Raw genomic sequence first — 24539 nt, forward strand, 5'->3', positions numbered from 1 at the left:
ACGTTACCTACCCGAGTTATGGAGACTGAATAAAATAAGAAATGCTCACCACATGGCCAATAAATATAAGTTCCCTCCCCTTTCAAACTCCTCAAAATAGCAATTTGCCTATTTTTAACTGTATTTCTAACTTTCCTGAATTCTCTGGAATCAATCGTAAGGACAGATCAAATTTGTTTAGTCCCAAAGAAAACCATGTTTAACAAATGCTTACAAAATCAACCACCACAGTGAGCTCAGACTCGGAGCAGGAAACTATGTATACAAATAACCTAAGGGACAGAACGTTGTTGTTTTATCAGATAATTGCATGGACTACTCTTCTCAGTTGCTAGTCGAAGTGGGACTCTTAAGGCAACTCTGGAATAAGAATTTCCAGCTGCCCCCACGTAAGGATGAGATGTGGCAGAAAGTTTTATTTGTATGGAATTATATCGCTCATGTTCCAAAGTCCCTTTTCCTCTAAACCAGTCCTGGAATATATGCAAGTAGGAGCCAGCAGAGCCAGGGTCCAGTTTCAGTTCCATGGTGGAGCTGAGCCGGGTGTAGTGTCAGGCTAGTCACAGTCAATGTGTGTGGGGTGCACATGGCTGTGGGCCGTGTGGGGAGCCCAAGTCAGGAGTCAGACCCCAAGAGCAAGGAGCAGGCAAGAGCGAAAGAGCCCCTTTAATTAGGAGCTGAAATATCAAACCTTCCTGCACTTGCAGTGGCCACTCCTACAGTCCTACTCTAGCCAATGCCCTATTCCCAGGTATGACAGACAGGCAGCACCTTAGACTTTATTGGGCATGCCTGTAATATTTGGCCTTTCCAGTTAAGTACAATATCATGCACAAAAGGATCAGAGACCGGGTCAGGTGCGGCCAGGCCCGGAGCAACAGCAGCCAAGTCCAGAGCAACTAGGTCGGGAGCGGCAGTGACCAGACCCAGAGCAGCTGGTTGTGGAAAGAACCAGAGCAACAGATGCCAGGCCCGGAGCAGCCAGGCCCGGAACAGCTCGCTCCTCGCCTGCCCCTGCCCCACAGCTGCCTCTCAGACATGGCTGGAAACTTTTGCGGGAACTTGAGGGTCTGCTGAATGAAGTGATGAAGGCTTAGATCTGGATGTGTTGAGTTGTTGTAGCGCTGGGGTGTTGATCTGTGAGTGCCTTGGGTGGGGCCTGGATGAGGCTGGTCTAGTAATAATTAATGTTGTTTTTAAACATTCGTTTAAAATCTTGCTTGGCGTTGGCTTGTATTGACATAACCTTCAAACACGTGGTATCTACAGAACGTGTGAAGTGCAATTAACAAGTTTTGCTTGAAAAAGTTTGTGTTTGGTTTGGTTTTTGTTGCAAAACTAGGGCTAAGAAGATGGCGGATGAAGAGCATATTCGGCACTGCATGCTTTACAAGTTCCAATTAGGAAGAAAAGCAAGTGAGGCTGCAAAAAACATCTGTAGTGCTCTTGGTCAAGATGCAGTTAGCGCCAGAAAATGCCAGCGTTGGTTTGAGAAATTTCGCGAGGGAAATTTTTCGTTAGATGGCAAGAGTGGTCGAGGCCGTGTGTCCAATTTTGATCAAGAAGCTCTTCAAGCTCTTTTGGTGCAAAATCCTCAAATTACCCAACAAGAGCTTGCGACAACTTTAAATTGTTCACAAAAAACAATTTCCAATCAATTGCGTGCACTTGGCAAAGTCCAAAAGTTTGGAAAATGGGTTCCTCATGAGTTGACCGACAACAACCGTAATCAAAGAGTCATAATTTGCAGTTCGCTCCTCTCTCGTCAAAACCATTTGCCATTTTTAGAGCAAATTGTTACGGAGATGAAGAATGGGTGATGTATGTTAATTTGAAAAGGCGGCCTCAATGGTTGGACAAAAATGAGGCTCCGCAGCCCACGCCAAAACCTGACTTGCATGCGAAAAAAGTGATGTTGTGTGTTTGGTGGAATTTTAAAGGAATTCTTCATTATGAACTTTTACCATCTAACCAAACCATTACAAATGCAGTGTATAGTGCCCAATTGGAAAGGTTAGCCCAAGCTTTAGGAGAAAAAGAACCCGCGCTGATTAATTGGAAGGGCGTAATTCTTCACCGCGATAACGCACGACCGCATACTGCAAGAATCACTGCTGAAAAACTGCGCCAGTTGGAATGGGAAGTTCTCCCTCAACCTGCATATTTTCCTGATATTGCCCCTTCCGATTACCATTTGTTTCGTTCTTTGCAAAACTTTCTTCTTGGAAAAAAATTTAATAATGAAAAATGCCTCAAAAATGCATTGCATCAAAATCACAAAATCACAATTTTTTGCATCAAAATCACAAGAATTTTACAACAGAGGGATTAAAATGCTTCCTGAGCGTTGGGCACAAGTAGTAGAAAACAACGGCAACTATATTGTTGATTAAATTTTGTTGTATTGTTTAAATAAATTCGATTTAAAAAAGTATTAATTATTTGCTCTTGGAATTTTAATTATGATGCTTTTCTTCCTAATTGGAACTCGTAAAGCATGCAGTGCCGAATATGCTCTTCATCCGCCATTTTCTTAGCCCTAGTTCTGCAACAAAATGACATTAATTATTACTAGACCTAATATTTGGAAATGTCTTTTGTGTAAAGTGTATCATTGGGCATGTGGAGGTATTATTGATATGAGAAAATGCTAGGTAACTGATTTACTATCTGAAAAGGGATTTACTCTCGGGGAAAGGGAGGGAGGAAGAGACTGAACATAAACTGTGCACCTATGGGACAGTTGGCTGCGCTGCGGGATTGCCCTGACAGGAAGGAGACTGGGGCTCCAGACTGCTGTGAATGCCACCTCCAACTCCACTTCCAACTGAACTGAACCCCAATACTGGGCTCATTGTGGGAGAGCATAGACTGTTTGGCAGCAGGCAAAAATCGAGGGCACCTTTCTCTCAGAGGCGCAGGCATCGAGCACTGAAGGACCCGCATAGGGCGGGGCTGATGGAAGCCAAAGCTGCAGGCTCCACCCTGAAACCCCGTCCCATCTGTAACTGCGAAATGAGACAACAAAATAGATCACAAACGAAAGAAATGGAGGACAAAAAGCGTCTCGATATAGAGTTCAAATCTACGCTTATAAGGTTTTTCAAGAATTTCCTAGAAAAGATGGATAAGGCCTATGAGGATATGAAAAGAGATCAACTAGAATTAATAAGGAGTCAACAAGAAATGATAAGGGATCAACAAGAAATAAAGAATACATTGTCTGAAATAAAAAATATTTTACAGAGTCCTAAAAACAGAAGGGAAGATCGCAAGAATCAAGTCAAAGACTTGGAACATAAAGAGCCAGAAGACACTCCTCCACAGAAGCTAGAAGGCAAGAGAATCCAGAAAATTGAAGATAATGTAAGAAACCTCTGGGACAATTTCAAGCGAACCAACATCAGAATTATGGGGGTCCCAGAAGATGAGAGAGAGCAAGATATCAAAAACATACTGAAAGAAATAGTGACAGAAAACTTCCCCCACCTGGTGAAAGAATTAAGACTTACAAGTCCAGGAAGCGCACAGAACTCCAAACAAAAGGAATCCAAAGAGGACCACACCGAGACACATCATAATTAAAATTCCAAGAGCAAAAGACAAAGAGAGAATATTAAAAGCAGCAAGAGCAAAGCAAGTAGTTACCTATAAAGGAACACCTATATGATTGTCAGCTGACTTCTCAACAGAAACCATGCAGGCCAGACGGGAATGGCAAGAAATATTCAAGGTGATGAATAGTAAGAACCTACAGCCAAAGATAATCTATCCAGCAAAGCTCTCACTCAGAATCAAAGGTCAGATAAAGAGCTTCACAAATAAAAAAAAGCTAAAGGAGTTCATCACCGCCAAACCAGAATTATATGAATTGCTGAAGGGGGTTCTTTCAGAAGAGAAAGTAAACAAAGATAAAAATTATGAACAACAAATACTTAACTATCAACAAGTGAATCTAAAAACCAAGGAAATTAAAAAAATCTGATGAACAATATTAACTGTTGAATAGAATCGAATCAGAGGTATGGAAGGGGAGTGAACTGACGATTCTTGGGGAAAAGGGGAGAGGGGGGCGTGGGAAGAGACTGAACATAAATTGTGCACCTATGGATGAGGACAATGGGGAGAGGGGAAAGGGCAGAGGGTGGGGTGGGAACCTGGTGGAGGAGAGCAATGGTGGGGGGGGGGGGAAGGAACATTTGTAATAATATGAACAATAAAAACTTATTAAAAAAAAACCAAAAAACTGTGCACCTATGGATGAGGACAATGGGCAATGGGGGATGGGGAGGGGGCAGAGGGTAGGGTGGGAACCTGGTGGAGGGGGGAAGAAATGAGGAATCTTTGTAATAATATGAACAATAAAGATTAAAAAAAAAAAAAAGTATCAGAGAAAAGGAATAGGCAACTAGTAAGCACCTCTCCTGTCATAGGGTAAGCAGAGTAAGGCCAACAGCTGATCTGCGGCAGCTGAACAAAATCCTTGGCTATGAGATGGGCAACTCCCAGTGCAATCTTACAAATGGGCACGGAAGAAGTTAGTGGTTTCAGGATTGGTGAAGCCAATCTTGCCTACAAGATTGTGCCATTCATACAGGTTGACTTCTGAGCACCAAGATGACACAGCATAGGAAAACACAGACTGGGAGGGACAGACATCAATGTGGCCAGTAGCTACACTGGGCAGCAGTTACAGGACATTCCCTTAAGTGCTGCTCTGGAGACTGGAATTCCTACCCTTAGCACTTCTCCCTGCAACTACCTAGGTTCATTCTGCCTTTGACAAAATAATACAAAGTTCCAAGGAATGGAAATGAAAATAAGGATCAGCTAATGATTTCTGAAAAAGGCAAGATAGACGACATCTTAGGCTTTGTTGGGCATTCAGCCTTTGTCACAACCACTCTGGCATTATAGTCAAATTAACAAATTAATTAACCAATGCTTACAAAATCGCGAGTTCAACTGCTCGCTCTGATGTGCGCTGACCATCAGGGGGTGGCACAGAACAAAGGAAGGCCCCAGCCAGCAGCCAGAAGGAAGACCCCAGTCGCAGCCAGAAGATGTGGATCAGCCCTGATCACCAGCCAGGCTTAGGGACCCTACCTGTGCACAAATCTCATACACTGGGCCTCTAGAATGTAAATAAATGGTATAGTTGTATTCCACTGAAGCTTTATTTTCAAAAACAGAGAGTGAAGGGCCATAGTCTGTCAAACCTTCCCTTAGAGGACTTGTAGAGGTATTAAAGGAAACCTCTCTCCTATTGCAGGCTCATGGAGTAGATAATCTCTCATCCCCTTCCTCTACCATCTGCCCAGGCTCTAAGATAGGGCTCCCATCCATGTAGGAAGACTCCTGGTCATCAGTCTGGCTTTTGCTTGTCACCTCTGGGATTCCTTGCCCACTCATGAAAGGCACAAATAGGTTTCTTCCCTAATATTATGGCTATACCAAAGCTAATTTTATATATATATATATGTATTTTTTTTTTTTTAAAAGCCTAAGTGACCAAACGACTGGTCTACCTTCTGTGGCTCTGAATGGCCCCGATTGCTGGCCAGGCTGAGGGAGACCCACCGTGAACAAATTCGTGCACCCAGCCTCCAGTATTAAATAAAGTTTTAAAAGAACAAACAAACAAAAATAAACACTGTGAAACCTTTGTTTTTGTTTCTGCAGTATTAATTAAAACCAGTGCAGAAAAATACAAAGTGCATTTGGTAAGAGGTGAGTACACTATTTCAGTATTTGCTTCTGTTAATTCAGTTAAGACAAAAAATGTGTAAGACAGAATTATTAACTCAAGGATGTAGCTGAAGAGTGAGATGGCAATCTCTGAATGCTCTACTGGCCTCCAAAGGCATTCAAAGGATCGTCAAATATGTTGGCCACCTTCTGTTCAGATCTTGGTTCAGGTGCTGCCTGTGAAGAGCGACTTTTTGGTTTGGCTGGCTTAGCCTGGACGCCAGAGAAGATATCATCTTTAAAAAGAAAGAAAAAGAATTGCTAAATAGGCAAAAAAGAAAAGAAAAACACAAACAAAAAAAGAAAACTACACAAATCACAAGTCTCAAGTCTGATAACAGAATGGGTTACCAAAAAAACGCTACAATAGAGCTAAGCCTTTTAGATTCTGGTCCTACTACTAATTAAGTTTTATGATCACATACAGGTCACAGGTTCTCTCTGAACACTATTTTCTCAGCTCTGAAGGTATATTTTTATTTTGGAAAAATGTAAGTATTCAAATCTCTAACAGTATCAGAAAGATTACAGCCTAGCTCTTAATAATGGCTATCTCTAGATTTGTTTTCCAATGATTACATTTTCTGACTAGTATTCATCTATTACAAGAGGTATGCATCACTTCTTGTGTAAATATAAGTCTCTTCTGCACCTCATGTGATTGGAAGTAGGTGGAGATGGAACTCACAGCTTGCTTGGGAAGAGACCCAGTCTGGCACTTCAGCACCAGCTTTCTACCAGTTAACCTCAAGGTTTCGGCCTGGGAGAGAGAGTGGGAGGAGGGGGAACTGTATATCTGGCCTCAGCCCAAGTTCAATTACCAACACCAAGTCATTACATTTAGGGTTATGAGGCATTTGGCTTGCCCATTAATAAAGTAAATGTTACACCATGGACAGAAATGAGCATATTTACAAACACAGATCTTTGATGAGATGTAACGTCTGAGTTATAACCTACTTTCCTATCTAGTCCTGTGTTCCTGCATTGCCCCTCTGGACACTCATGCTCACTCTCCACCTGGAACTCTGAGTCAACCAACTGCATAATGCCACGGCAGCAGCCTCTGTCAGCCTCACATGTGGTGGATAATGCTGATCCTCCTTTCTGAGCATCAGTGTGCAGATTGCTCACAGCTCACTGGCAGTGGGCATAATAAAAGTTAAATTGCACTTAAGATCAAATTCTGGGATCCTTCAAATCCTTGATGTCCATGATACCTGAAAGCTATTTCACCATTTACCTATCCATCCTCAGCCTAATCCAGATTTACACAGTAAACCAAAGGAACCCCACTGGGGAAAATTTTCCAGGAAAAGGCCAAAATAAAGGTAGCAAGAAATACCAAGTCATTGAATGGTAATAATCTCTATGTCATTATTGTGTATATATGTGGTGTAGAAAACCCAACTTACCCATGTCATCATCAAATATAGACTTAGTTTCCACTTTCTTTTTGGACTTTTCTTTTGGTTTTACAGTTAGGTCAGCAAAGATATCAATGTTATCATCGAACAAGTTGGGTTCAAATGTCCTTTCCTTCTCTCTTGTTTTTTGTAAGGGTTTAATTGCTTCTGTAGCAAATATATCATCCTTGTTAAGGTAAAAAAACAAGCAAAACAATATTAAATCATGAACTTTTTACTACAATAAAAACACTCCACAGAGAGGCCTTCTCTACCAGGCCTATCTGAAGGAGAGGGCTCCCCCTATCCATCACTCTTCCCACTGCCCTAAGCTGTTTTCTACATGACACTTACTGTTGCCCTGTCCCAATTCCCCTCCCTGGGAGCTCTGAGTGATGCTCAATGCACACCTGCCCAGAGTGCCACTGGGGGCCTCACAGTCTGTACTCAGTCATCAGCTAGGACCTGCTTCCCAAGAACCAGGTTCAACACTCAAACCGCACCAATGCTGCCTTACCCAGGCCACAGAGTGGCATGCCAAGGAAGCTGGCTGATAAAAACCAAGATCTATCTCAATGGTTATGGCCAACCAGCAATTACCAAATACATGAAACAAAACAAAAAACCATTTCTGACTAAGTTTCAGAGTTATTAATAAGGGAACCTAATTATAATCACTAAGCAAGTAGATACTGGGTAGAAACAAACAAACTTTATGTAATCTATAGCTCAAATGAGCCAACTGGTATTTTCCTTCATCTAGAACCAGGCATGGAAACATACTGTTATATCCTATTACCTCAAAAATATCTGGAGCTTTTGAGACGGCAGCTTGCTGACCACTGGGTTTTGACTTGTTCCTCTTGCCTTTCTGATCTGCAAAGAGAGAGTCCTCGCCTTCCAGGAGAGGGAAGGGACTGGCTTCCTTGGCTGGCTTTGGTTTAACAGACCGGAAGAGGTCGTCATCACTGCCTGCCTCAGCCAGAGCAGCACACACAGGGCTCTTTTCTCCGCTCCCTGCCTTCGCCTTGGCTTTTTTTCTTCCTGTGGGCTGAGCTTCAGTGGCCTTGGAAAAGATATCTTCAGAATCAAAAAGGTCACTTCCAAGAGGCTGACCTGGAGATGTCCCAGAGGGGCTTCTGTCCACTCCAGGCACCAGACCACCTGTCCAAGTCAAAGTGGCAGCTGCCACGGCCTCCTCAGAGCGATCTTCTCCACCAGCCGCCCTGGGCTGTGGCTGATAGCCCGCTGGGGGAACGGCCCCCTCTGACAACTGTGCAATGGATCCTCCGGGGACACCCGTGTCCTCAGCCTCACTGGATTCCTGGGCAGCCAGCCGTCGAGCTGCACGGGTCTGCGGCCTGCGCTTCCCTCTTACTTTGACCCGGCTCTGCAAGGACAAAAGACCACATGTTGATCTAGTGATTTAAAAAAGAAAAAAAAGTGTCCAACGCTAACACGGCAAATAATCAGCAACTCTACCTCAATCGAGATATTATCTAAGATACAGAAGAGATTATTAAGATTTCCAGAAGTCTTATAGCTCTTAATACTCCAAAATTAAGTCATTTTCATCCTTCACTATTCCCCATTTTTCAGTCTTTTGAAGGCAATTTCTATTCTATACAAAAGGCTTCATCTGCCATTGAAATCCGAACAGAAAAGTTGGTGGACATAGTTCCTATTCAGCCTGTGGATTTATTTCAAAACAAGAAAGAAAAGGAGAATTTCTGTCACTAACCTTTCCTATGGACTAAACTAAAATCACACTACAAGAGCAGAAAGATACAAAAAATATAAGGTGTTCTTTTCTTCAAATTAACAAAAAGTAAATTCAACTGGTAAATATATTTTAAAAAGTGGCTTACCAGTTGGAGAAAGGTGAGTCTTACATGATCTCACTCATTTGTGAAATATAATGAACAGTAAACTGATGAATAAAAATAGATCCAGAGACATAGAAGCATCAAACAGACTGGCAAACCACAGAAGAAAGGCAAGGGGAAAGGGGGGTAAAGACATCAACCAAAGGACCTGTCTGCATGCATATAAGCATAACCAATGGACACAGCTAATGGGGGGAGAGGGGGGGGTGAGAGCAGGTTGAGAGAGGTCAATGGGGGATAAAGGAGATATATGTAATACTTTCAAAAATAAGAATTAAAAAAAAAAAATGTGGTTTACAATTAGTGATTCTCATCACTGATATTTCTCTCTCTCCAACAACAGAAATACATATATATATATATATATATATATATATATATATATATATATATATATATATTTAAAAGTGGCTTAAAGAGATCAACCAAAGAACTTGTATGCATATATGAACATAGACAATAGGGTGGTGGGGCCCTGTGGTAAGGGTCAGGCTATAAGGTGTCAATGGGAGAAAAAGGGGAATATATGTAATATGTTCAACAATAAATATTTTTTAAAAGTGGCTTAGAAATCAGAACTCTTAATATAACCTTAAAATATTAATCAGTTATGATAACAATGGCAGTATTTGTGATCTTTTCCAAAATATACAATCAACTCATTTGAGACTGTATAAGCTACTTTGGGCAAAGTAAGTACTTGACTGTGTTTGCCTATTTCAATGAAATTTAACAAATGATTTGAAGAAGTAGCCATTTAAACTTAACCAAAAAGAAAGCTAAACAAAAGGATTTTCTTTTTCACAGGAAAACCGGTTTGGAAATACCTGAAAAGAATGTATCTACCTGGGTTATCCAGGTACTGTCACTTACTCAGAGATCAGCTAAGGCCTTCTGGAGAAGAAAGAAGACTAGATAGAAAAAAAGAGACCAACTCAAATGGAAGCAAAACCTCAGAGAGCACAATCCACCCAGCAAAGTCTCAGCCCCGGGGAGCGTGCGGCGGGCTGCACGAGCTGGGGAGCCCCGAGGAGAGAGCTTGGGACACGAGGCGAAAGAGAAAAAGCAGTCAAGTCTGAGCAGAGCTGTCCAAGAGGGCGCAGCCCCAGCGGACGGCAGCTGGGAGGGGCATGGGGGAGTGTGTTCAGAGAACGGTGCCTGGAGTGACGGGAGTGTAGGCAGGCAGTGTGAGGTGAGTGGTGGGGAAACTGGAAGCTCCAGTTAGCACAGACTAGAAAAGCTTTACTTCCATCCAAGGAGCTCTCATGTCCTCCTCTGGGCAGTGAGAGCCAGCAGAGGAGGGACAGTCTGCTCCATGCTTAGACCTCTGGCAGCAATGCAAGAACAGGAGGGAGGTAGCAGATTTCGCTGTGGCTACTGAGCAGAATGTAATGCGACAAATGCGGCAGTAGAAAAGTGGATGCAGAATTAGGGAGGTGGAAGGAGGACAGAGGCTGAAGGAAGGATGAGGTGACTCTTCCAAATGGAAAATCGGCCTACTGTGTGTAACTGATGAACTAGAAAGAAACACACAAGCTGTTTGGCTAAGAAAAAAGCAAGCAAGCACAGGCAGCGTCATCACCTTGTTCGCACTGTGTAAGGTGTCGGCCTGAGCTGGAACATCAAAACTCACGCCGGCCTCCCCACAACCAGGAAGAGTGGGGGTAGTTTCCAGACTCTGTATCCTCCCAGGTTCAGACGAAGGAAAAGCCAATTCTGGCAAAACAGAATGCGTTCCAGAGATCTGGGGAGCCGCTGCAGGCAGCAGGGCTGCTGGGTTAATTGCTAAATTTGCCTAAAGAAGAAAAATAAAACTTACTCATATGTTTTCTTATACACAGCAGTCCATTACTATCACTGTGACACACGGCAAGAGAATCAAGTGTACGTAACAAATAATACAGAGGAGAAATGCAAATCCCCAATCAAGTCAGGATTAAACAGAACAGGATACACCTGGCCCAGCACGGGCCAAAGCAGCTGGTACAGAGCAGACACAGAAGCGGTGACTGGAGGGCGGGGAGCAGGTAACACCTGCAGCAGCTGACAAAAGTGAAAAACCAAGAAAGTGCACAGATGCCACAGGGTGGGCGATGAAGAGTCTGGACAAGTTATAATTACTTGTATTTTCGAGATCCGAGGGGATGGCTCTTTGGTTTTAAGTGGAGCTGGACCTGGTGAGTCCTGTGTGAAATTAAGGTCAGTTAAAAATCTATTTGGGGAATAGAAAGAACAGTGCCTCTTGGATTAGGTTTCTGCTGTGAAGAAATCTGCGCTGGAGCTAAGCCACCGCTCTCTGTAACTCCCCAATGGGAAGGGCATTCCGATCCCTCCTGGGGCCCCACATCTCACTAGCATCACTTCCACTATACCCGTCATCCATGTAGTGCCAGGCTGTCAGACTACAAGGAGCAAAGGGAGACAGATAATGAATACGATGCATGAGAACCAGAGCATCCAAACCTGACCAATTGGCAAAATTACATGCTAGTTATCCCACACAAAGATGACACAGCACACAGACATCACCCACAGCCTGAGGCGCTGCTTCTGGGAGCAAAAGAGGCTGAGACCTGGGAGGAGGCACTGGAGCTGTGCTAGTTCTTGTTTCACAGCTCAGCACGCTGAGGCCTCAGCAGACACCCAGGGACAGGGTGAGCCAGAAGCAGAACTCCCCTTTCAGTCCTGGCCTCTTCCCAGGAGGCCCCCCATAGGGAAGATGGCTGAGGACAGAGACCTAACAGCAAAGACCTCACAGGAGGTAGCATGAGGAGGAACCAAGAAACTGGATGCAGCATATATTTTATTCAAATGTAATTCTACTCTAAGGTAGCCCAAAGGGAGAAATGGGGGTCCTCCTGGGGAAAAGATTCTTCACCCCACCTTAACTCCATCTTAGACTAGAATCTACAAAAATAACAATGGTAAGTATGGGTTCATGGACTGGACTATGTATGAAGAGAGAGATGAGCAAGGATGAAAAAATACAATAAAGAGCGAGCAGTGGTCTTAGGTGCTACTTCCTCCCTAAGTAAGAGCACTCGGCACCCCTTGGCTCAGTGGAATGAAGTCCATCTGGACTGGGATGCAAACAAGAGCTCCACGTCCTTAAAGCGATCGGTTCTAACCTGAGCGGTTTCCGGTTTCCACAGTCTTTTTTCTTTGATACCTTGAGTGGATTCAGGATGTTTCTGATTCTTGAAAGAGGAAACAGGGTGATCCTTTTTCACTACCCTCTTCTTTTCTGATACCTTAAAATGAAAAGGAATACTAGAAGTCTGCCAAGCAGCTTAGTCATTTGAAAGAAAAGTCATAATGCAATAGAAAAATGTGGCTTCTTTTCTCAAATGAAAGCTGAACTAACTCAAAGGTAGCATTTCAGAAACAGCATTTTAAAGACTGTGACTTTCTCAGGAGTCCTCTCTGTGATAAAAAGAAGAGAGTACTTACAATGCATCTACTGGGACAGGGGCAAATGACAGATATAGGCTAGCACTCAGATTTAAAGCTTTGCATCTAAAAAGCATGAATATTTAGTAACTGTATTGTATGCACTGACCTTTCAACAAACTTAAAAATCAAACAAATTGTAATAAAAGAGCCTGGGTTAGTTAGCGATTTCATGTTAGCTAGGGAACAGGGGATGGGGACAATACCAACACTCTCATCAGCACCTCATTTTCATACATTTATTACGAAGACCCACAATTCTCTGAGTCTTTTCTTAATCCTGTAACTAGACATTCATTCCCTTTCTCAGAAGCTCCCGCACACCCCGGTATTGAGAAAAAAGGCTGGTACCAGAGGCTGGGACTTGGCAGAACTGAAAAGGTCATCATCTTCATCATCCCCGAAGAGGCTCCCAACACTTGGCTCTGACAACTAGAACAGACGAAACTCAAATTCAATGTCCAAACCAAAACAGCTCACAAAGAGAGCTGGGTGAGCCGCTGAGATAGCACCCCATACAATAGCACAGCCATGGAGAGCAGAACCCGCTGGCACTGACCCTGGTGCTCTTGGTGCCGGAGAAGAGATCCACATCGGGGTCGTTGTCCTTCTGCAGCTTGTGGCTGAAAAGCAGCTCTTCGTCCTGGAAGACACCTGTGCTCTTGGGGTGGGCATCAGGGTCAGGACTCTGGGGAAAGAGGGGAGAGGGTGTGTGTTTAGGCTTCTAAGGGTTTCTCTCCATGAAATCACACACAACTACAGAAATGGAACAACAAAGATACCTCCTGTGGGTCTGTTTACAATAGCTAAAGGCTGAACACAGCCTCAGTGTCAATCAAAAAGGGAATGACAATTCACATAATGGAATACTATGCAGCTACCAAAAATAGTTGAGAATATGTAAATACAGATAACAGATACGTAATCTGTAAAGATCCTCTTTCAACTTTTGTGCAGTATCTGAACTTCTTGCATAAAAAACAATCTATTAGTTCCATAATGAGAAGAGTTTTAGGGGAGAAAACACAAAATTTAAATAAGTTCTCTCCATCTCATTGCCAAAGGGAAGAAGAGACAGCAGCTGACTTAAAACCAGAAACCACACAGAGTGGTCAAGCACATACACCTAAGCTGTGAGTATCTTAGTCCAAAGTCCTGGCACAGGTATAACCAGCCAACCTGACCCTATGCCCAACCACCTCCTAGCCCACCGCCTACAGACTCCAAACAAGTTCTTTTTGTTTGCTGGGATGTCTGGCATTGAAAGTTACTATGTCCATTATTTGGTTTGCCATTATAATGCCCCAGATTCTAAAATCCTCCCCTATTTTTTTTTACTATCACATCCACAAATTAAAAAAAACAACAACAACAAAAAAACCTCACTCCTGACAAACTGAAGCCGGTTTGGCTCAGTGGTAGAGCATCGGTCTGTGGACTGAAAGGTCCCAGGTTCGATTCCGGTCAAGGGCATGTACATTGGTTGCGGGCACATCCCCGGTAGGGGTTGTGCAAGAGGCAGCTGGTCGATGTTTCTCTCTCATCAACGTTTCTAGCTCTCTATCTCTCTCCCTTCCTCTCTGTAAAAAATCAATAAAATACAAAATTGTCACATGAAAAATTAACTAATAAGGCCTGCCTGGTTTGACCAGTGGTTAGAGCACTGGCCTATAGACTACATGGTCCGGATTCAATTCCAGGTCTGGGGCATATCCTGGGTCAGGGCATATGCAGGAGGCAACCAATGAATGTATCTCTCTCACATCGATTTTCTCTTTCTCACTTAATCCTCCCTCCCTTCCACACTCTCTAAAAATCAATGGAAACAAAAGATACACCCATGGGTGAGGATTAACTGCCCCCAAAAGTTTTTGTTGTTTAAAGTTAGTAATTAGCCAAAACCGGTTTGGCTCAGTGGCAGAGCATCGGTCTGCGGACTGAAAGGTCCCAGGTTCGATTCCGGTCAAGGGCATGTACCTGAGTTGCGGGCACATCCCCAGTAGGGAGTGTGCAAGAGGCAGCTGGTTGATATTTCTCATCGACATTTCTAGCTCTCTATATCTCTCCCTTCCTCTCTGTAAAAAAATCAACAAAATATATTTTTAAAAAATAAAATAAAATAAAGTTAGTAATTATTATTATTGACTACACATAAAACCCGTGTAACACAGAAATTAAGGCTACAATTTTCATAACTTAAAAAAAAATCACAGTCCAAAATCAGAGACTAGAAATATGGTGCCCTACTCGGTTAGGCTCAGTGGATAGAGCATTGGCCCGCAGACTGAAGGGTCCTGGGTTCGATTCAAGTCAAGGGCATGTACCTTGGTTGCTGGTTTCATCCTGTCTCTTGTCTGGGGCCGTGTGGGAGACAACCAATCGAAGTGTCTCTCACATCCATGTTTCTCTCTCCCTTTCACTTCCACTCTCTCTAAAAAATCAATGGAAAAATATTCTTAGGTAAGAAAAATCAATAAAATATTTTAAAAATATATAGTAGAAGTACTGGTGAGGATGTGGAAAACCTGGAACCCTCAATTCTTCAGCAACTCACATGACAGGCTTGATACCATGAAATAAGGTTCTTCTATCCTTCCAAAGCCTTGAGCCTTTGCTGCTTCTGCTCACCTTCCCTACTTCTTTCTTTAGAGACTGGATGCCACACTGATCTTCTAGTTTATCCTCTTCCTCGTCAAATAAGCTAAGAACAGTTTTGGTTCTACTTTTGGTTCCTTTGTCCTGGGACGATGAAGAAAATAAATCAGAATGCGTGACTGCTTCCTTAGTAGATAGACTCAAAGGCCCTTCCTGAAAAATGGAAACAATAAGGAAAAATATAAGTAAGACTTGGAAATGCAAATTCTATTCTGGGCCTTCCCAGCCACACTGACGTGTTCCAGGGCACTGCAGCTCATCACATCTACTCCCAGGTAATAAAACATTGAGGCCAATTCTCAACCAGCTGCTCCAATGAAGAGTCTTGTGCAGATAATTTATAGCCAAAGATAATTTTTTCAATCATTTAAAAACCCGGGTTCCTCATTCCTACCAAGAGATATATGCCAGATTACCCTGATCCACATAGGTTGCTCAAGAGCTATTAATAACTTCTAAGTCATAGAGCTAACACAAATACCAACCATTAGGAGTGGATCATGTATTTCCTAATATTTACCTAACACACAAGTCTCAAGGAGAAACCTAACTGATAAAATTAGACAGTTAAATTATAGAAGACTCACAGTGTGTGCAATTAGAAGAATCTCTAAAAGAATGCTAAAATCAGCATTTATTCTATTCATTCAACAAGTACCACATTTCAGGTAAGTTCCCGTTGGTCATAAGAACCATTATGACTATACGAACATGCCTTTTACTGTGTGGTGCATCCTAGTTTCAGAGTGGTTCAACTGTGAAAGATTATGCTTCTTTGAAGAAATGTGTAATTTGTAAAGTGACTACTATGTGCAAGGTAATACGCTAAGTACTGCAGATGTAACGGTGAACAAAACAAACCTGGCCCCAATACCCAAGGAGTTCATACGCAAGCAAGGGGACAGCAGTAAACAAGCAGTTAGAGCTGCAGTGCGGAGTGGGCTGTGACTAGAGTAGCTCAGGGGCTGCGGGTCAGAGAAGGCCCCACGGAAACCACAGAAGAGAAGTTAACGGATGACGCGGGCCCTGCTGCAGCCCAGGAGCCTCCGGAGGAAACGTGTGCGCACGTTCCTCACACAGGCCCTGGAGGAAGACTAGATCTGTGAGTTGAGCACAAAGAGGATAGGAAAGTTAGAAAAAAGGGAAAGGCACACGGAGACTGTTGGCACTGCAGATTTCCAGCTACAGCCAGCAGCTATCCACAGGCCTCTCCTGCAGGAAATGACAGGTCCAGAAAAAGGAAGCTCATGTTTTAGAAGAAAAACAAATTTCACTTTAATTCACAACCAAAATCAACTTAATGGGAAAAAAGACAGAGTAAACTAAAACCTTCTTAAGACAATCATTTGGAGTACAGGTGGGGACTGGAAGGGAACCTGGGACAACGGAAAAGAGAACAAGTCAGAAAGGGCAGACATGCAGAGAGGAAGCCAGCATGAAACATAAGACGGAAGAACACCCTGGAGGGAGAAAGGCAGAGTGAACGCCGGCACAGCACGACAGGGCACATGGCCACGGGCACACCCTGTGTGAATGCGTGCCTGGAGGAGTCCGAATGCCGAGCAACGGTGAAGGGCTCCTGAAGGCTGGGACCAGAGATTTGCTGCTTCATACTTTCCCGTGCTTTTTCACACTTTTGACCAATGGGCCATTTATTTTCTGTAGTAGGAAAATGTAAGGGCATTGTGTGTGTGTGTGTGTGTGTGTGTGTGTGTGTGTGTGTGTGTGTATTACAAGAACATAAAACAAACTATTGGAATATACAAGAAAAAAAGTCCACCTTTTCTGACTCCTCAACCATAGGAGTGCTCCCAAATTCTGACACCTCTTTGGCACTCTCAACCTTCTTGTCCACAGGCTTCTCTCCAAGTTGTACTTCCTTCTTTTCTGCATCGCTGAACAGCGAAGGTGGGACCTCAGGAACAGTCTCTTTTTTCTACCAAAAGATGAGAAAATGACATCCTCATGAAAAATAGTATCAACAGAAACACTTGGAGTGGAGCTACCATCCCACCTTGCACATCTTACTCCTCATACCTGGGGACGGTGTGTGTGTGTGTGTGGGGGGGGGGGAGAAACTGGGCAAAATGACCTTTGGGTGGGCCTACAGCAGCAGGGAATCCCAAACAACTATTTGCAAAATTAACAAGAAAGCAGAGATTACAACTAGGACTGATCGGTCAGACACTTAGCATATTACACTTTAGTTATATAGGATCATTTTGAAGAAGAAGGGAGAGATAGAAACATCTATGATGAAAGACATTCATTGATTAGCTGCCTCCTGCATGCCCCCCACTGGGGATTGAGCCTACAACCCAGGAATGTGCCCCTGATCAGAAATTGAACCGTGACCTCCTGGTTCATAGGTCAATGCTCAACCATTGAGCAACATCAGCTGAGCAAATATATTGGTTTTAAACTTGCCTAAAGATAAGCTGACCATCTTTGTCATAGTTTAATTTTCTTGATAGGTTTACAAGTCAGTCACATTTACCTTACTTTAAAATATTCTAAGATTTCTAAACAAAAAAATATTTTAAATATTGTGTCTAAAGGTGATTATATTTCATAAATGGTAAAAGTCATGCAGATAGTTCAGCTACTTACATGTGTATCCTTGACCTTTGTCTTATTTAATAATTCTAATACTACAGGTTTTACATTTCCAGATCCTTCCAAATTCATTAGATTATTGCTCATTTATCTGGGGTATAAGTTACTATTTATAATTTAAAAAAAAAAAATCACTCAGATCTCCCGACTCTTTTAACCATGGAGCCACCAGAAGTCCTATTTAGGGCGCTGCAAGCACAGGCGATGCGAGGAAGGATTGTGAGCACTGGAAGCACCGCAGAGCCCCCGCCAGGACCCCAGCACGCTCTCCGATGCTGAACACTCTGGCAAAGCTGTGCAGCCTCACCCAGTGGGAAAGCGGTAGGAAAGAGTTCCTCATTCGTTAACTGGCAAGTGTCTGGTCTGGGAGCTTTCATAGGACACGTTAACATTTATTCTATGTCTGAAAACACAAAGAATTATTTCCAGACAAAAGAGACACCATCCTCTTCTGGAGTATTCTGGGACAGGATTAGAGTGTCTCTCCCCTCTCCCCCCCCTCCCCCCACTCTCACACACACACACACCCTGTAAACACCAAGATCTACACTGACACGGCATGGGCTGCTTGCCACGAGGAATCCTTCTCTCCAAGCTTTGCACATACGTGCACTTGATCTGCAATACACCACTGAGCAGAGACCTCTTCCTGAAATTCCGCAATGGGCCTCCATTAGACTCAGCCTCCAGGTCAGGTTTCAGGAACTGCGTCAGGGAAGGGTCACTACTTATGTCACATCGCTTCGAGGCTATTTCCCGAACTAAGAGGCTAAGATACCGTTGTTGCAGGAGGAATGGATGTGGGAGGAGAGCCAAACAGGGAGCTTCCACTGTCAGCGTCGTCTTCAAAGAGGAGTGATGCTCTCTGAGTCTTCTTTTGGCTACACAAACAGACAAAAAGGAAATGTGATGTTTAAAAAATGCAGTACCCTTTCTGAGCCACACCTATAGAAACCCACCTGCCACTAAAACATCTGAGCCCGTTACAGAGCTTACACAGCTGAAACTAACAGGAAAAGCTGAAGGAGGGGCAGTTTGTAAACCAGCAGCCTCTGTCCCTCATCCTCACGTGCAAGGTCCAGGGGGGTTATCCTGTCCCTTTTCAATGATTTTTCCCTCAGTGCAGTCAGTGCACTTGCACTGGCTGTGAGCTTTGCCAAGTCGCACACACTCGGCACTCACAAACGGAGCATCCTCTCTCACACCCCCCAGGGCACAGGAGCCAGCCCAGGAGGCCCATTCCCCGAGTGCTCAGGAGGCACTGTCAGAAGATGGCAGGGCCAGGGCTTCCTTTGGGCTGTGACCCGAGGCCTGGTGCCCTCTGCCCATTCAACCCTGTTTTTCCAAGCACCTTTCTGCCCTCCCATACCTTCTCTTCAAACCCGAAACTCATCCTATTCCATCTCTTCCATTTCACACTCCATCACATCACCATTCACCCATCTCCTACCCCGGGCTGGGCGGCAATACCGACATGCAGCCACAGCTCTCCACACACCTTCCTTAGCCTGTCTTCACCTATCTCCTCGCCTGTGGTTCTGGCCTGGCCCCTAGAGAAGGCCAAAGGTAAGTGTCTGCCAGAACAATACTGATCAGGACCTTTTAAGGATAAGAAATGTAAAGGTGGAGGCTTAGCACTGGACACAGAGAACCCAGAATAAAAAGGGTTCCAACTGGTAAAGGGTAAGTTCCAGTTTCCACTATGTGATAAGCAACTGTCCAACTAGCATATTAGAGAATTACATACCAAATGAGAGCTTTAAATTCAATTTTAGCTAGATAAAAATAAGTCATTTCAGTAAATTGCTCACCATTTCCATATACATACATTAGAACATAATTAGCATATACTCCTGTAAGGATATTACAATCTTGCTTAGTTAGTTTATGAACAAGGTACAATCTGTGTAGTTTATTTATTAGTTTAGTATTGATGTCTGCCTACATGTTTTAAATAAAACCTAAAGATCACTGATTAGAAAACACAACTAACCAAATGGTGAGCATATGCACTTCAGTAAAGGACAGTTAAAATTAAATCCATATCTTGAAGAAGTTTTAAAACAAAGAACCAGCTGGCCATTGTGGCTCGGTGGTTGAGCATTGACCTATGAACCAGAAGGTCTCAGTTCAATTCCAGTCAGGGCACACGCCCAGGTTGTGGGCTACATCCCCAGTGGGAGGTAATACAAACTAAGGAACCAGCAACGGCTGTGACTCAGCTCAGCTCTGAGAGAACCATCCTCCTAACAGTTCAGTGCTGGCCCGATTCCTATCCAAATGACAAACTTAAGTAACCTTGACCAAACTACATTTTTTGGTATATCCCAGAGCTTAAACCCCTAATTAACTAAGAAAAACAGTATTTTAAGGTTAACAAAATGATAGGTAGAAGAAATTAAGGATCCATCAGGGAAAAAAAAAAATCCGCAGTATGGAAGAATACCTTGCAAGGGAAAAGCAGAGACATCCTCATTTGACTGCCAGGGAATGAAGGATTAGCAGTCACCCGGCAACTGGCAGCCTGCACATCCAATACCTTACTTGTTACCACAGGCTCGGATTACATGACTTTGCACAACAACTCTCACCTGTCCTTAGCAATAGCAAACAGATCATCTTCGTCGTCTTCCTCAAAGAGACTGGTCTTTTTCACAGCCTCCTGGACCCGGCTGGGCTCCGAGTTCCTAAGTTCGCCTTTAGACCTGTCGTCAGAAGCTGAGTTGGTCTGTGAATCAGTAACATTCCACTGGTCCTTAAAATATAAAATATGTATTAAAACCAGTGGCAATGGTGTCTAAGGAACCTGGGAAATAAAATTTACATTCATTAGACTAAGTTGTATTTAAACTAAGTATTGCAGTAAGTGTGTCACACCTGAAGAAAGTTCACGTCCAAGACTTTTCCTTGAACGCCAATTTAGACAGCTGGGGCCTTTGACTTCACAGACCTGCTCATGCCCTCCTCCTCTCCTGCCTGCCATGATGCTTCTCCTCTCTAAGGTTCTGCTCTGTGTTGGGAAAGGAACACTTTAGAGGACCAACATTAATTAAAGAGGAGGATGAAGATGCCCAGGGAACTGCTTCACATGTTATGGTTTGAGACATGTTCCTCTAGAGCAGGGGCTACAAGCTAGACTCTCTGACAGAGCTTTAGAAAATTCCAGTAACCTCTACACCTCCAAACCAATTAGGTCAGAATCTAGAATCCAGAGTTCCCCCAAGATTCCTACAGGCAGGTACTGTTGAGTACCACTGTTCTAGAACACTGGTTATCTTTACTCTGCAAGTAATATTGCTTCCACTCTTAGCTAATATTTTCATTTTCCACTGTGGTAAATTCCACTAATGTTTGGCCATTACTACAGGGAAACGACTAACAATGCAAAAAAAAATAAATAAATAAAAAAAAGAAAGAAAGAAAGAAAAAAGAAAATCCATCATAAACTCTTACGTTTGAGAAAAAGCAAATTATGTTGTGTCAACTTTAAGTTGCTTTCAATAAAAACAATAACATCTATGATTCAGCTACCTACATCATACCCTAACTTGCCTATGTTAAAATAAAGAAGAGCAATTATTATAATACAGGAAGATTTTTAATGCTCAGGGGTTCTAATCCTATATAATAAAAGGCTAATATGCAAACAGACTGAACGGGGGAACAACTGAACAACCGGTCGCTATGAAGTTTGCTGACCACCAGGGGGTGTGCAGGAAACATGGTGGGCATCAGCAGTGATGGGATGGTGGAGTTGAGCAGGGGCGCCAGACCAAGGTGGGGCGCTAACTGCTGTCATCAGGTTGAGCTCTGGTGGTTACTGAAAATTCTTTCTCCTGCCCAGCACTTGCACCTGCTGCTGGCCCTGGCACCACCCCAATCTCTTGGTGCCATCAGTAGGTGCAAGTGGCGGCTGCTGGTCCCGATCGCCCCTGAGGGCTTCTCTACCTCCCCCAGCTTGTGAAGGATGATCAGGGCAGCTGCTGCCACTCGCACCTGCTGCTGGCACCGGCCCCAATCGCTCTGTGCCATCAGTGGGTGCAAGCGGGGCTGGCGTCATCAGTGCATAGGAGCAGCGGTGGTGGGAGCAGGGCTGCCAGCAGACCAGGGACCACAGGCCACAGTGGGAGGGACTTGGAGGGGTAGGGGGTGATGCACAGAGGATGGGCTGAGACCCACCCCTTTGCTTACCGCAGCCTTGTAACCCACAGTTCCTTTCAAGGTGCACGAATTCATGCACTGGTCCCCTAGTATCATTATATTTAAAGTCTTTTTCTGTCCTGCTAAATCTGAACAGAGGCTAAACAATATTCACTACTGGTTTTGCTAGTATGTATCTAGGTAGTGAATGGAAATGTTGTTAAGACTCTAATAAAAAAGGAATTAAACTTGCATAGGATGTTCTTACCATGTCTAGATGCATGTTCTTGATTAATGAAACATAGGGATCATGTAATAAGATAAGGCCTCATTCATTTGAATTAGCATTATTATTATTTGAGGGCCATACTTACTTTATTTCTAACCCTTTTTAAAAAGATGCCCTTTAGTTTAATATATTGGACTAAATATCTTTCTTCAAGTGCTGTGAACAGTCTCTAGTGGCTGAACTTCCCTAGACATAAAGCAGGTGGAGAAAGAAAACGCTCAGGACAGCCCAACTCTTACTCCTGCATTGCCCTCTCCTGCGGGGAGACTTCTCACCCACCTCCTCGTCGCTGCTGAACAGCAAAGCAGATGCTTTCTTTTTGGGGGGGTCAGAGAGTTTTGCTTTCTCTTGGCTCGGAGTTGGTAGAGATGATGCTTGCTTCTTGGCAACTGTAGCCCCAAAAAGATCCTAGAAAAACAAATGGCAGAAGAGTATGACAACTTACACATGTACAACAAAAAGCTTATGATGTTCTCATGTCAAATTGTTAGAGAATACATCTCTGGTCAGGCACCAAATAGACATCCTCCTAAAATTGTCACAAAAGAGACACTTTGGGCGGGGGAATCACAAAATTCTTGTAAACCCCACTTGTCTCACATATAAGCCTACAACCAGTCTGTAATAGTCTCTCAGTTACTCTCCGTCCACAAAAGGAAACATTCCACGGAACCCTGGGCGGACACCTGGGAGGGGGCCTTAGAGGGAGTGGCGGGAGGCAAGGTCACAAACAGGAGAACACGTGGCCACTCCCGGCAGGCAGGCCCTCTGGCTTCTGAGGCGGCCGTGGCCGCACCTGCCGGGAGAGCAGGACAGCGCCTGACAGCGAGCAATCCGCACCTTCCTTTCTATGAGTTACAAACTGGAGCAATGGATAAAAGCAGAGAAACACGGAGCTTTCTCCACTCTTTTACACACGCCTGGGACAGAAGGAACGAACGACTGCGGTTTCTGGTTAATTTTAAAGAGAGAATACAAACCTAAGAAGTAGTTTACTAAATAAAACCACTGACCCACAAAGAGCTGACTCATAGATTCAAAGGCTCTTGATCTACTGACAGAACCCCTGGCCATAAAGCTTCATCAGGAACAGTTTCCTAATAATAAAAAAAACTTGATTATCTTGTGTTGCAACGTTTACCTCTTCATCTTCATCATCAAAGAGCGAGACTGATGTGGGGAGTTTGGTCGGCAGGAGAGATGCATCTTTTGACTTGCTCACGTTTTGAGAAGAAAACAAGTCCTGTTGGATCAAGATGAAAGTTCCCGGTAAACAAGATGGACAGTTTGAAAGCGCTGGTTACATATGGAACATGAAGGACTATGCCCCCGCGGCTGCAGCGGTCCAGGCCTTTGTCAGACAGGAGCTCACTGAGCCTGTCCTGGAGGAACACGCGTCCAGTCTGCCCCGCCCCGCACGCAGCACGAACGCCTGGCTGCGAAGAGGAAGAGGCCACGCAACTCCAGGCGCCTCGCTGGGCCAGGGTTTAGGGGAACCCCACTCGCTTTGGCTTGGCCTCCCACAGGGACAACGTTAGGCAAGGGGAAAGTTCCCATCCATCTCCTGTCCTGCTAAAAGTAAGAATGACTTCCTTTTTCTGTTCAAAGAGTCAGATGGACTGAACAGATTCCATAATGGGAACAGAAGCCAGGTTCCAAATTACTCTATCTATGACTGTTTTATTTAGTAACAAATAAGAGCCTAATATTTGCTACTCTAATAAACGTATATTATTTATTTATTTTAAGTAAGTACGTATTCAATTTTTATTTTTAAATGTTTGGTATTTTATTTCAACTATAGTGTATGTTGCAAACTATTAAAAAATCTGATAGATTTGGATAAAATTTCAAAATGTTAACCTGTAATGCAGAGAAAGATCTGAGCTGCATGAATTTAACACAAAACAGAACAACTGTTCCTTCGAGAAGAAAGTTCAATACACAAGGGTTAGACAATTAAACGGGACAAGAACGTAAGTTTCTGAGACCTTTCCAGACAGACTTCCCGTTATGGAATCAGTGTGCACTCCTCCAACACAGGCCTGAGAGCTCGCTAACTGAGAAGAGCGCGTCTCCGACAGCGGTTCTCGCCCGGGCCCCGGCGCCCCAGGTCTGCTTAGGGAGAAGAGGCCTCACAGGGTGAGCCTCCTAGCCTCTGACACACTGGCAGGATTCACTTAAGGAAAGGGCTCTGTTGCTTTTGAAATAAACCAAAACAAAAACCAAAAGCAAATTTCAACATCCTGGCTTTGGACCCGGGACTAACATCTTCCTCGGGGTTGGACAAAGCGCTTTCCCATTTCCTCACACACGTGGGCGGGCGCAGGAGTAAAGAATCCACCTGAG

At 43.8% G+C, this 24539-nt stretch overlaps 1 protein-coding gene across 13 annotated transcripts in view; it reads right to left on the reverse strand.

Annotated features, from left to right (window-relative positions):
- Positions 1-5651: 5651 nt before the first annotated feature.
- The window catches only part of LOC118732100 (WASH complex subunit 2-like), a 45734-nt gene continuing 26846 nt past the window's right edge, over positions 5652-24539 (reverse strand). For 5 of the 13 annotated variants that reach the window (XM_036461139.2, XM_045570665.1, XM_036461142.2 and 2 more), the window contains 15 exons: positions 23332-23433; positions 22714-22716; positions 22470-22598; positions 20353-20516; positions 18540-18642; positions 16926-17081; positions 15119-15298; positions 13050-13178; positions 12842-12922; positions 12169-12291; positions 11162-11224; positions 10623-10835; positions 7954-8544; positions 7164-7341; positions 5652-5984 (listed from right to left, as the gene is read on the reverse strand). In XM_036461139.2, the coding sequence (XP_036317032.1) occupies positions 5848-5984; positions 7164-7341; positions 7954-8544; positions 10623-10835; positions 11162-11224; positions 12169-12291; positions 12842-12922; positions 13050-13178; positions 15119-15298; positions 16926-17081; positions 18540-18642; positions 20353-20516; positions 22470-22598; positions 22714-22716; positions 23332-23433 (2352 nt within the window). In that variant the 3' untranslated portion in view covers positions 5652-5847. Of the gene's footprint in view, positions 5985-7163; positions 7342-7953; positions 8545-10622; positions 10836-11161; positions 11225-12168; positions 12292-12841; positions 12923-13049; positions 13179-15118; positions 15299-16925; positions 17082-18539; positions 18643-20352; positions 20517-22469; positions 22599-22713; positions 22717-23331; positions 23434-24539 lie in introns of those variants that run through there. The other 8 variants (XM_045570669.1, XM_045570664.1, XM_045570670.1 and 5 more) reach the window with 6 other exon arrangements.

This window comes from Pipistrellus kuhlii, unplaced genomic scaffold (genome assembly GCF_014108245.1).
Source record: "Pipistrellus kuhlii isolate mPipKuh1 unplaced genomic scaffold, mPipKuh1.p scaffold_m20_p_35, whole genome shotgun sequence".
Taxonomy (NCBI): domain Eukaryota; kingdom Metazoa; phylum Chordata; class Mammalia; order Chiroptera; family Vespertilionidae; genus Pipistrellus; species Pipistrellus kuhlii.